Source organism: Pan paniscus, chromosome 13, assembly GCF_029289425.2.
Source record: "Pan paniscus chromosome 13, NHGRI_mPanPan1-v2.0_pri, whole genome shotgun sequence".
NCBI lineage: Eukaryota > Metazoa > Chordata > Mammalia > Primates > Hominidae > Pan > Pan paniscus.
This window is the reverse complement of record NC_073262.2, coordinates 77,535,483-77,547,672: the sequence shown is the minus strand read 5'-3', so window position 1 is coordinate 77,547,672 and position 12,190 is coordinate 77,535,483. Positions and strand designations below refer to the sequence as shown.

At 36.4% G+C, this 12,190-nt stretch overlaps 1 protein-coding gene across 1 annotated transcript in view; it reads left to right on the top strand.

Annotated features, from left to right (window-relative positions):
- CHN1 (chimerin 1) overlaps positions 1–12,190 on the top strand; it is a 211,193-nt gene that overhangs the window by 125,152 nt on the left and 73,851 nt on the right. The window contains exon 6 of the mRNA XM_034954540.3: positions 7,254–7,542. Coding sequence (XP_034810431.2) covers positions 7,254–7,542 — 289 coding nt within the window. The remainder of the gene's footprint in view (positions 1–7,253; positions 7,543–12,190) is intronic.

Genomic DNA, 12,190 nt, shown 5'->3' with positions numbered 1-12,190 from the left:
TATATGTAATTTCTGTATATATATATATGTATATATTTTTTTTTTTTTTCTTTTTTTTGAGACCGAGTCTCGCTCTGTCGCCCAAGCTGGAGAGCAGTGGCGTGATCTCGACTCACTGCAACCTCCGCCTCCCGGGTTCAAGCGATTCTCCTGTCTCGTCCTCCTGAGTAGCTGGGACTACGGGCGCCCGCCACCACACCCGGCTGATTTTTTTTTTTTTAATTTTTAGTAGAGACGGGGTTTCACCATGTTAGCCAGGATGGTCTTGATCTCCTGACCTCGTGATCCGCCCACCTTGGCCTCCGAAAGTGCTGGGATTACAGGCATGAGCCACCGCGCCCGGCTAATTTCTGTATATTTTCAAAAATTCTTTTTATTGTTACATATAGCTAGCTAACTTAGGGGAAACTATTTATGAAGTCTTTACTAATTCTATTCCACTTACTTAGGAGGCATGATATATGCCAAGTACTATGCCAGTCTCTGGTGCTTTAAAGTAAGTAAAACTAGTAACCGATTCTTAAGGACTCATAGGCAATAGTGAACCGTTAACAGTTTTCAAGAGGGAAAAATCATGCGATAGGATCCCTCAAATGCATAATATTAATTATCATAGTATGTGTCCCATAATTTTTTCTATTTTACTGGATACTTAATGTGGGTTTGGCCATTTATGGATGTTGCTGCCAGATGTATATATATGCTGGTACATATAATCACACACATTGTCTAGGATATTACCTAGGAGTAGGATTTATATATGTTGTAGGGTATGTATATATTCAACTTTAGTAAATAATATAAAACCCCTTTGTTAAACAATATTGCAGGTACTGGTTATATTAGCTGCTCTGTATCCTTGCTGGTACTTAGTATTGTTAGGCTTGTTAAATTTTGCCAGTCTGAGGATTTATTTGCAATTACTGGACTATTTTGTGAGCACCAGTTCTTGGTGTAGGTCTGTTTTCATCCATTGTGTAAATGTGTGTTCTTCCATTATAATAAAATTTTTTGAGTTATCGCTTTGATTCCTTTCCCTTCCATTTTGTCTCTTCTCTCTTTCTATACATGTTAGACTTTCAGGCCGGGCTCGGTGGCTCATGCCTGTAATCCCAGCACTTTGGGAGACCGAGGCGGGTGGATCACGAGGTCAGGAGATCGAGACCATCCTGGTTAACATGGTGAAACCCCGTCTCTACTAAAAAAATACAAAAAAATTAGGCAGGCGTGGTGGCGGGTGCCTGTAGTCCCAGCTACTCGGGAGGCTGAGGCAGGAGAATGGCGTGAACCCGGGAGGCGGAGCTTGCAGTGAGCTGAGATTGCACCACTGCACCCCAGCCTGGGCGACAGAGCGAGACTATGTCTCAAAAAAAAAAAAAAAAAAAAAAAAAAAAAAGAAGTTAGACTTTCTGGATTGATCCTCTAATCTTAATTATTTTCTCTCCTTTTTTTTATCTTTTTGTCTTTTTGTTCTTTAAAATTTTCTCAACTTTTTTAAAAAAAACTTTCATTTATGCTATATTCCTTTTTCTACTTATTTTTCTATATATTCTATGTTTATTCCTTTTTTTACAGGATTCTAATGTTTTTTGGTTAAATTCTATTCAAGAATAGGAACAGGAAACATCTTATTTTGGGTTTTTTGAGCGTATTTTCATTCCCATGCATGATTTTGTTTCCTCTAACTTGCTTTGATTCTGTTTGTTTATCATAGTCTTTGTCTTTCATGAGGGGAGTTTTCCTCAGATGTCAGGTGGCCCTTGGCTGACTGCTCATATTGAAGCATATGGGACCCTAAAAGGCTGGCTAGTAGTTCTGAGAGCTTGGAGGAAGCCTGACAATTATAGGATGATGGTCTCTACTCTTAAGTCTTTTTTTGTTGAGTTGATCAGATTTCCAAGAGTAGAATCTTTCAGTCTCCTATCAGGAAAGGTACAAGCCTTCTGATAGCCTCATGGTGAAGAGAAATAGAGGTATCAGTTCCTTTAGTATTTAAATTTTGGGTATTTAAAACTTTCACTTAGTTTTCAAGATGTTACCTCTGCTTGTATTCCCTCAGTTCACTATCTCCCTGTTTTATCCTGCCTAGAAAACAGAACTTAAGTCTTCTGCCATGGTGGTGAAGAAATAACAATAGGGACAGGATTAGGGAGGGCAGGAGGAATATCTAACTGCTTTTTAAATGGACTTCGAGTTAATCCTTCTATATCAGTTCTACCTTCCAGAGCTATGTGAGTTCCACTGTTCAGAAGATGGCTTCTTTGGAAGTTTAGTTACGCAAATTGGATTTCTTCTTCACTGAAAATGATTTATTTGGCCAAGGAAATATCATTATGTGTTGACATAATTTAATACTTTTCTCCATAATCCAAAATTATATAGCAAGATAGACAAAAGTCATAGCCTGACAAAGTTTTGGATGGGAGATCATTTTAATGTTGTATATAACTATGCTGTCTCTTCCATAGCCTTCCTTAGTTCATAGAATTCATCTAAATTTATTTTGTAGTACTTAATCGAATGCATCATCGTATTTTATTTCTGTTTTAAATTTTCTTCCAAGAGTATCTTATGATTGAATGAATGTATATTTGTATTTCACCATTAGATTAGCTTTTTTGACTCTGGTAAACAACACACAAATATATATTTATGATAAATAAAACTGTTTTTGTATGTTGGTTGCTGGAAATACTTCTAACATTTTATTGTTAGCTTAGACGAGTGTGTTGTATATGTTTTGTTTTCTGTTTGTTAACACAAAACATCTGTTAGCTTGGAGCTTTCCTTTGAAGAGATTCTTTCAAATCACTTTGGCCTCAAATTAGAATTAATTCTTGGTTTTGCATAAAGTAAAGTAAAATTCCGAAAGCTATTCTGTATATATTTTGTCATCTTTTTTTTCTTCTAGACTGAATTTTTTGTCGATATGATTTATTTGCTGAAAAATAGAAAAGATGATATATTAAGGATTTTGTTTATTTTTAAAAAGATGTTAGAATTGTATATCTTGAAATGCATCTGAATGCATCTGGGCACAGCATTAAACAGCTTTTTAAAATAGGAAACCCGAAACCTGGAGTCACTGGAGAAAGATATTCTTTCTAGAAAGTGGCATTATGTACAACAGTAGCAGTTAAAAGCCTTTCTTTTCTATTTGTTTACTATAGTACCACTCTGGAGAAAATGAATTTTCATCTTGCTGAACTCTACCTAGGTGAGAGTTGGGCCTATGCAGCTTCAAGTATGTTCACCAAGGAATAAACAGCTATTAAGCAAGGGCAGAGTCAGATAATAAAAGGAAAAGATGAAAAGAAAATTATCTTATAAAAGTCAAAGGGAAATGATTTAGCCTCAACAGTTTTTACAAATCAATGCTCTGTAGTCTAGGGTTCAGTAGCTGTCACTAGGTCCACTTAATATGTCCCGCTTTCAATATATGTAAATCTCTCAGCTTTCTCCTTTGAATTCAGAGGCCTCATTCCCAGGACACAGTGGAAAGACCTTCTTTGCTTGCTCCTCCTCTCCGCTTTGCACTCTGTTGTCTTCCCACTCTATTTAACCAAGTGGCAAATACAAACTTATTCAGAGACATCCAGGAGAAAATTTCACAAAGAGCTCCTCCTTGCCTTTTGTTAACTGTAAAGTAAATCAGTGCAGAGATGTTCCTGTACAGCCAGTGTTGCCAGTTATTTATTTAGCCATCTTCCATGCATATCTATTGAATATTTTTGCTGTTTTACTTTAGTGTTGGTAACTCATTCTGTCATTCTCTGCAGGGGCCTAAGCTAACAGAGAAGGAGAAAGGGAACTACCACTCGAGCCTACTATATATATTTAGCTTTGACTTAAATATCTTCATGTAATCCTCACAGCCATCTGGGGTAGGGTGATGTTATTCCTATTTTTTAGATGCAGAATCTGACGAATGATTTTCCCAAAGTCACCCAGCTAGGAAGTGGCAGATCCAGGATTTAAACTTACAACTGTCTGATGCCAAAGCCTAAGTTTTTCTCTTAAACATATAGGACCCACATTTGCCTGCCCCTGGCCAAACCATATTTCAAGACTACAGGACAAGACTGCAAGGATGCTTTTGTACTTGGACATAAGCAGTAGCTCTGAGATCTTATGTAAGCCTAACTGTTGTGCTCTGTTGTACTAGGCAGTGAGTTTCTTGGTTTTATGGTATGAGGGAGATACTGGATTCACTTGGTTTTGTGAATCACTTTACAGAATCTTTCTACATAAGAGCAAGATTCTATATGTATATAGTTATTAAAATAGATCAATCTGAAGATGGACTTTTTTTTTTTTTTTTTGAGATGGAGTTTCACTCTTGTTGCCCAGGCTGGAGTGCAATGGTGCAATCTTGGCTCACCACAACCTCCGCCTCCCAGATTCAAGCAATTCTCCTGCCTCAGCCTCCCGAGTAGCTAGGATTACAGGCATGCGCTACCACGCCCAGCTAATTTTGTATTTTTAGTAGAGACGGGTTTCTCCATGTTGGTTAGGCTGGTCTCAAACTCCTAACCTCAGGTGATCCGCCCGCCTCAGCCTCCCAAAGTGCTGGGATTACAGGCGTGAGCCACCGCACCCGGCAAGATAGACTTTTTTAAATTTAGCACTTTGTGTCTTTGTATTGACCTGTTTTATCTTTTTACCACTGGGGTTACCAAGCGATAGGAACTCTATTGTGAACCACCTACTACTTGACAGTAAAGTACCTGGGTGTTTTGTTAACTATTTGTTGAATAAATGACAATCTGCAAGCAGTGAACTTCAAGGAAAGAGTCTTTCTTTGACCTTAGATTTGGAATCTCCCCCTTTATGGCTCTTCTTATGTAGAATGGGCACATCCATTCCCACCTTTCTCAAAGATTTTCTGTCTTCTTTCTCTTCTTCTAATCCCACAAAGCACAATATGCCTTTCAGATAAAGAAAGTGGAGAAATCTTTGACAGTCTGTGCTGTGGTGCTGTTCCTAGGTAACTTCCCAAGTAAAAGAGAGTAGTTCAGAGTAGGCCAGGAAAGCTTGGCAGTTCTCTTAGTAAAATATAATGCAATTTTTCTTTAAAAAGATCAATCATAATTCCAAAATGGAAATTTTTTTTTTTTTTTTTTTTTACCCTTTGAAGCAAAGTTTTAATCAAACCATGTTATAAGTTTTTTGGTTATGTGATCATCTCCCTTTAGACTGAAAGTTTTATTGGATTGGAAGCCTGGAGCTGAAGTACAGGCGGAGCAGGAATTGGAAATTGTGGGCAGGGTCTCCTGAAATCACTGAGTTGAGAAAGAGAAAAGGATACATAGGGTTTTTTGCACAGCTCCTTACAGGTAGCCAGGCCTCTTCTTGGATGAATTAGGCATCGTCCATTGGAAAGAACTAGGAAGTTAACTCTAGACTTCCTAGTTCCTAGTCAATCAAACCATTCCCAGTGCAGCCATCTTCCCTTCATGCCCTGTGCCCCCCATACTTCTCAGATTTCAAAAGGCAATTGAGTACTAAATGACTGACGCCATTGCTTGGATTGTTTTTAAATGCTGTATCCACTGTAGAAATGCCCACTGTAAAATCGTAAGTCCCAGCAGGAGTAAAATGGTCTGAGCCCTCATTGAAATGTGTCTGATACAACCGAAATATAAAGGGACTCAATGCTATGTGTGTTTATTATTGTAGGAGTCTTATAAAAGCTATGGAGTTGCTTTCCATGTTGCAGATAATGTATATTAGAAAAAAAGGAAATGATGAAAGCAGTATATTAAACTGAAAAACTTTTATATTTAACTTTGGTGTAGAAATTTCACCTTTCTAATTTTTTAGGCTTTATAATGAAAATATACTTGGGAGAAATGTGTCTTTAACATTAGAGGAAAATGGAGAACAAGAAAGTGTAATTATATGGATAGTTCACTTAAGTGTAAATCAAAATTTGATTGTTACTAAAGGATGGATAAATTATGCTTTAGAAGGGCCAACATGGATAGTACGTTGGATTCTAGATTAAATTGTTATTAAAGTCTAATTTGAACCACAGAAACAGACATCGTCTGGCTATTATTTTTAAAAATATTTTATTTCCTTTCCATACTTTATTTCCACATTAAGATGTTTCTAACTCCTATTCATTTGGAATATAACCTATACCAGAACAATTTTGTTATATAACAAGATTATAGTCCCATTTAACGCTTTACTTAAACAGCGTTTATTTTAGTATTTTAGTTCATCCCTGTTCTGTTGTACTTTTAACAATGAAATTAAATATATCCTTTGTGACTTGTTTAGTTTTTAATTAGTCTCACTCGGGGTTACCTTCAGGAGACCATTACACTGGCAGCTCTTGTTGCCTTGTTGCCTTTTGACATCTGCTTTCATTAAAGTCGGCATTTTCTTGCCTTTGTCTTCCTGCGAGGACACTGATGTTAATCATGCCAAATTGGATCCATTTCTGAGGTCTGCTGCAGGAAGCAAAATACTGAAATTATCATAAAAGTAAACCATTATTCTTCAGTTGTTAGAGCACATCATCAGAACATAAAATTGAAAACAGAATTTCTATAGTCCAATAGCTTATGACTTTTGTGCCGTATATATTTCAAACATTTCTTGCACAGACCTAACCAGCAGACAGAATAATGACTCTTTAAAAAGGAAAGAATAAGTCCTTGGCCTGTGGCCAGAAGTAGCAAAAGTGTGTTTCTGTGCCATCCTGCCCTGCATGGCTCAGGTTTCTGGAGTCAGCTCTACTTTAAGTGATTGCTGGCATCATATTCTGGTTAGCCCTAAATGGAGCTTTCCTATTAAAAGACATGACTGCTGAGGTCTAAAGTACATTGAATATTCTTATTGATCAACTTGAAGAAAAAATGTTAGTATAGAAATGTCATCTATTATGGAGTTGGCCAATTGAATATTGACTATGTTTTAATGTGGTGTGAGGTTTATTTTTTCCCATTTTTTCCACAGGTATAATAAAGTGGTTTAAAAAGATAAATAAAAAAAAATTATTTCTATGGTAGCCATGCTTTTGACTAGTTGTCCCTAATTATTGCAAGCTCATTCTTTGTGTTCAAAGGTTTAATTTTATATATTCCAGACGATTCAGAGAGATTAGCCACAGCTTATTTAAACAAAGAAGACACACACAAAACAAAGCGATAGTTTTTTTTTGTTTTTTTGGTTATTTTTTTTCAGAAAGAATTCAGTTGCTTACTTTTCTTAAAAACATCTTTCCCATTTCATTGAGGCAGATTTGGAAGTCAAACCAGAAACTTCAGGCTCTACTACGATGGCAAGCACTTTGTTGGGGAGAAACGCTTTGAGTCCATCCACGATCTGGTGACTGATGGCTTGATTACTCTCTATATTGAAACCAAGGCAGCAGAATACATTGCCAAGATGACGATAAACCCAATTTATGAGCACGTAGGATACACAACCTTAAACAGAGAGCCAGCATACAAAAAACATATGCCAGTCCTGAAAGAGACACATGATGAGAGAGATTCTACAGGCCAGGATGGGGTGTCAGAGAAAAGGGTAAGCTACTATGAAACCACACTTTGTCTTTTTCTGTTTGGGGTTCTTTTAAGAAAGCCATTATTGCCAGAAGAGATTGATTTATCCACAGTGCTTTGGAAAGTATATTCATTTTTCTTAATGTCTAGTTTCTGTGATGCTGAGCTTTGCATATAACTAATTCTTGTTCTATTAAAGTATGTTAGGTATATTTTTATATTCCTGGTTGTTTTCTGTTTTATCAGTTTCACAATTTTAAAACTATGTTGGAAAAATGGCCCCTAATAAAAAATAGTTCAGGGGATTGGTCAGAAGCATAACTCCTGGTCAAGAAAAGATAGCTACTATTACGTAAGTAATTGAGGGGGTTGCATTATCTCTCAAAATTACTTTTTTGTTTTCCTTAAAGATAATTTACTTTATAAATAGTTGTGTTCTTAGCAAGATTTTATGTGTGTGTGTATATTATGTGTGTGTGTATGTATACACACACATTTTGGGAGTCAGTCATTCTTGAATAGGAGGAGGATTTATCTCTTTATAATCTGTTAAGAAGTAATTGAATGAGTAAGATTCACTTTTACTTTTCCTTAATTATAAAAGACAATTAATTCTAAAAGACAATTTAAGTTTTTTAGCTGTCATATTTTAATTGTGATATATTTCAGGTTAACATAAAAGTTTTAATTTCTTGGCATTAAGATTATTTTACTTTTGAAAATTGCCACCAGCCTCCTCCTCACCCCCAAGAAAAAAGTAAGAGATTTTCCTGATGTTTTATAGTGTGTGACATTTAGTTGGGGGCATTTTATGTATTGTAATTGGAACTGTGTCAATTCATTTTTATGTTTTTAAGAATCTTCAATTGCTAAACCAAAGAAATGCAATAGGTCTTGAGCTTGGATTCTATCACCAAATAGATTTGTGTGCAAGTTGTAATACCTAATTTGTCTGTGCTTTTGATTGTCTTATTTGTAAAATTGTAATAATGGTCAAATTGCTGTGAGGAGTGAGTGAGATAGCAAGTGTAAAATGCTCCATCAGCACTTGGCACATGTAGACACTCAATGTAGTTTGGTGGTAATGTTATTATATAGCAGCCATCTGACCTCAAGGCAGCATCCTCAAATAACTTCCCATTACCTTAGAGTATTTGGGTACAGAATGGAAATAAGAAAGTTTGTGTCCAGCTCAAATTTTAGTTTTTCGCAGATCTTACATTGGCATTTTGTGGCTACGGAGAAAACAACATTTAAAAGGATAAACTGTAGAAAGTGTATAAAAATTGTTTTTTTATATATTCATATTTGTTAGGAACCACAAATCTTGTTTGGAAGTAGCCAGAACTTAAAATCCTTAATACCTGCTGTATTTAATATTCTTTTCATGGTCTAGTTCCCATTTTCTGACTATTGGTTGATTTTCCATTTATGGCATTTTTTAGTAATGCTTGTATTTGAATAATACTGACATTATATTCTTTGCAGATTTGCTAGAACATTCTAAGTCAGCATTTGTGAAATGTTTAAAAATGTGTACATGTGAGTCTTTCAAAATTGATCAGCCTAGTGAAAACCTTTGTTAATGCATTCTGAACGTGCTTTCCAACACCAAGGGACTTTAGCTAAAGACACTTAGCTGTTTAACATTAGGCAAGTCATTTGACTTCACCAGGCCTTGGTTGTCCCCCCATCAAAGTGGAACTGATATTCACAGAGATAGTAAGTTGAGGTAGATACCTAGAAGACCCTTGTAGCTCCAGGAGTCATGATTCCCTGTGTATTCTAGCAACTTTGTGTACTGAATTCCCTGGTCTTGTTTTGTGCTGGTGGACAGCTATAGCTACTGAGAGTGAAATTGCTGGCACTGGGAAGTATCTCTCTGCGGCAGTACATAATTAAGAATCATTTTTAAAATTACTCTTTGCTTTAAACCGCATGCATCTTAAATCTAGCTGGCTTAAAATCTACTCACTCAAAAATAGATTTATTTTATTTACAGGTGTCATCCAACAGGACAGGGTTGATGACCTGTTCAACAGCTTGAAACATTGATTCCCTGTCACAATGGATGACATTTGTAAGTAAAGACAATCATGTTTAATTGATTTAAAGTATCTATTGACACTAGTATGGTTTAATAAATATTTAATGGGCCCTTAATAGCTAAAACCCCTCTTGTCCATGAATTCTTTACCTCAGAGGCCAAAAGTGTTGGCTTTGCAGGAATTAGCATGCTGTTGTGGAAAGATACTCGTGTTGGAATTAACAGCTATGTTCTAGTTCTACAAGAATGAATTTTATATGTCACTTTGGGCAAACTGCTTTACTTTTCTGAGACTGTATTTCCCTAGCTTTCTGGGAAGGCTTTGGACTAGGTGGTCTCCAAGATGTGGTTCTTCTAGTCTGTGATCCTTTAAGGAATGTAGGTATTGTAGAAGAAGGACAACATAGTACCAAAAGGAATACCTGATGTGGTCCTGAGAAGTGAGGTCTGCTTTTAGTTTATTCACCAACTAATTGTATGACCTTGGGACAGTCATCTCACCTGTCTGGACTTCAGTTTCTTCGTATGAGATAAGGCATTTTCTACAAAACAATAATTATACAGGATTTTAATAAATACTGCAAAAAGGGTTCTATGCTCAAATAGGTTTGATGAAAATTTAAGTTTTTTTAAAAGTTTGATCCTGGCCGGGCATGGTGGCTCACGCCTGTAATCCCAGCACATTGGGAGGCCAAGGTGGGGCGGATCACCTGAGGTCAGGCATTCAAGACCAGCCTGGCCAACATGGTGAAACCTCGTCTCTACTAAAAATACAAAAATTAGCCGGGCGTGGTGGCACTTGCTTGAAATCCCAGCTACTAGGAAGGCTGAGGCAGGAGAATCACCTGAACCCAGGAGGCGGAGGTTGCAATGAGCAGAAGTCGTGCCACTGCACACCAGCCTGGGCGACAAGAGTGAAACTTCGTCTCAAAAAAAAAAAAAAAAAGAATAAATAAAAAATAAATAAAAGTCTGATCCTTTCTATAGGCCTTCTCTGCGTTATTCATGACTTAATATGATTATGACTCTCTAAGAGTGCTCTCATACTTATTTGATCACCCTGCCATTATTAAGAACATTTTTGAAAAATAATGTTTCATGAAACCCACTTCGGGAAATTTTGAACCAGATAATTTCCTAAGGTCTTTCTTTGTTTTAAAATAGAAAGATGAGAATTCCAAGTGTTTTTATTTTTTTGTTGCAGTCCTAAAGGTGTAAGTTGTGCATCTGAGCTTTTGGGAAAGGCTTGGCAGGATGGTTTCATGGCCGTGAAGGTTTTTACCATGAGGAGTGAAACCTGAAGATTCTTACTTGTCCCTAGGATCTGGTGTGAAAAATATTTTTTTTTTCCAAGTGATAGCTATGTCATTTTTCTCATTAACTATTTCAGTTGCTTCCTCAGCCTGAAATATCAATTGGAAAACACTGAAATAGATAAAAATATTTAATCATGAAATTGCAGCATCTTGAGAAGCCAGACTTTCTTCCCTTCTAAAATGGCTTAATTTAGCAGTCCAGACTGGCCAAGAGCCCAACTTTTATTAGTTACTTCTTTCTATTTATCTTGGAACTGTATTTGAATAGTTTGGTATTCCAAGTAGTGAATACAATATGTTTACATCAACAGATACTGGACCAATGGCTGAATGCAATAGTTTTTATGATAATTTTACACTTAATAATGTAATTTTAATTTCCCCAAACCATGCTTTCAAAATGTCTCACATAATTGTTAATAATATAAGCTATCAAACAAATGATATAATTTGCATTTCTGAAGCCATACTGTGAGCCAGATCTCTGAATCTAGGCAGGATGTCTTTACTTTGGAATTTTGTTATCTAAGATCTAAATCTGTCCCACATGTAAGGATGCCTGAGACGTCAAGGGTGTACAAAATGAATTTTTTTATTTTATGGAACTTTGACACACTAAATAACCTATGTGTGTCTGTGTGTGTATTTTTTTTCTTCCCCTCTAAGCTTGGAATGAATGCAGTGCTTGACACATTGTCATATTAATTTATTTTTAAGGAATTTCTTTAACATTTAAGTTCCATTTTTGAAGAATTCTTTTGGGATCACCAGACTGTGTGTTGTATTGAAAAGCCTTGTGAAATTTTAAGTTGAAATATAATTGGGTCCTTGCCCAAAACTGCCATAACTACTTGAATTCTTTGGATACCTCCACAGAATGATAGGAGTCTTTGTTCCCTGGAATAGCAAAAGGGGCATGGTCAGTCTGCTTTGTTAATTGGCTTAGTCTCTCACAAGGCAAGTCTTCTAAATGTTTTTACTTTGCTTCAAATATATATATAGGCCATTACCTGTATCCATGTAATCTCAGTGTAGAAATCAGCAGTAAGGTGATACTTAATCACGAATAAAAGTAACAGTACCAGAGGAGTGCATGGCACAAAGAAGTTTGCAGAAAACTGTTGATTTCTTAATTTTGTGCCTTCCCAGTCTTTTGGGCCTTTTTTTGTCATTCCTTGTTCATGCTCAAGCTATGCTCCTCTTTTTGTTCTTCTCCCTCTTAACCCTGCCTTTTAAAATCCACTTCTCGCTCTCCCCCAAGTTTACATGCCTAAGTCTCCAATGTGGCTTGTTCAAGGTTAAGATCA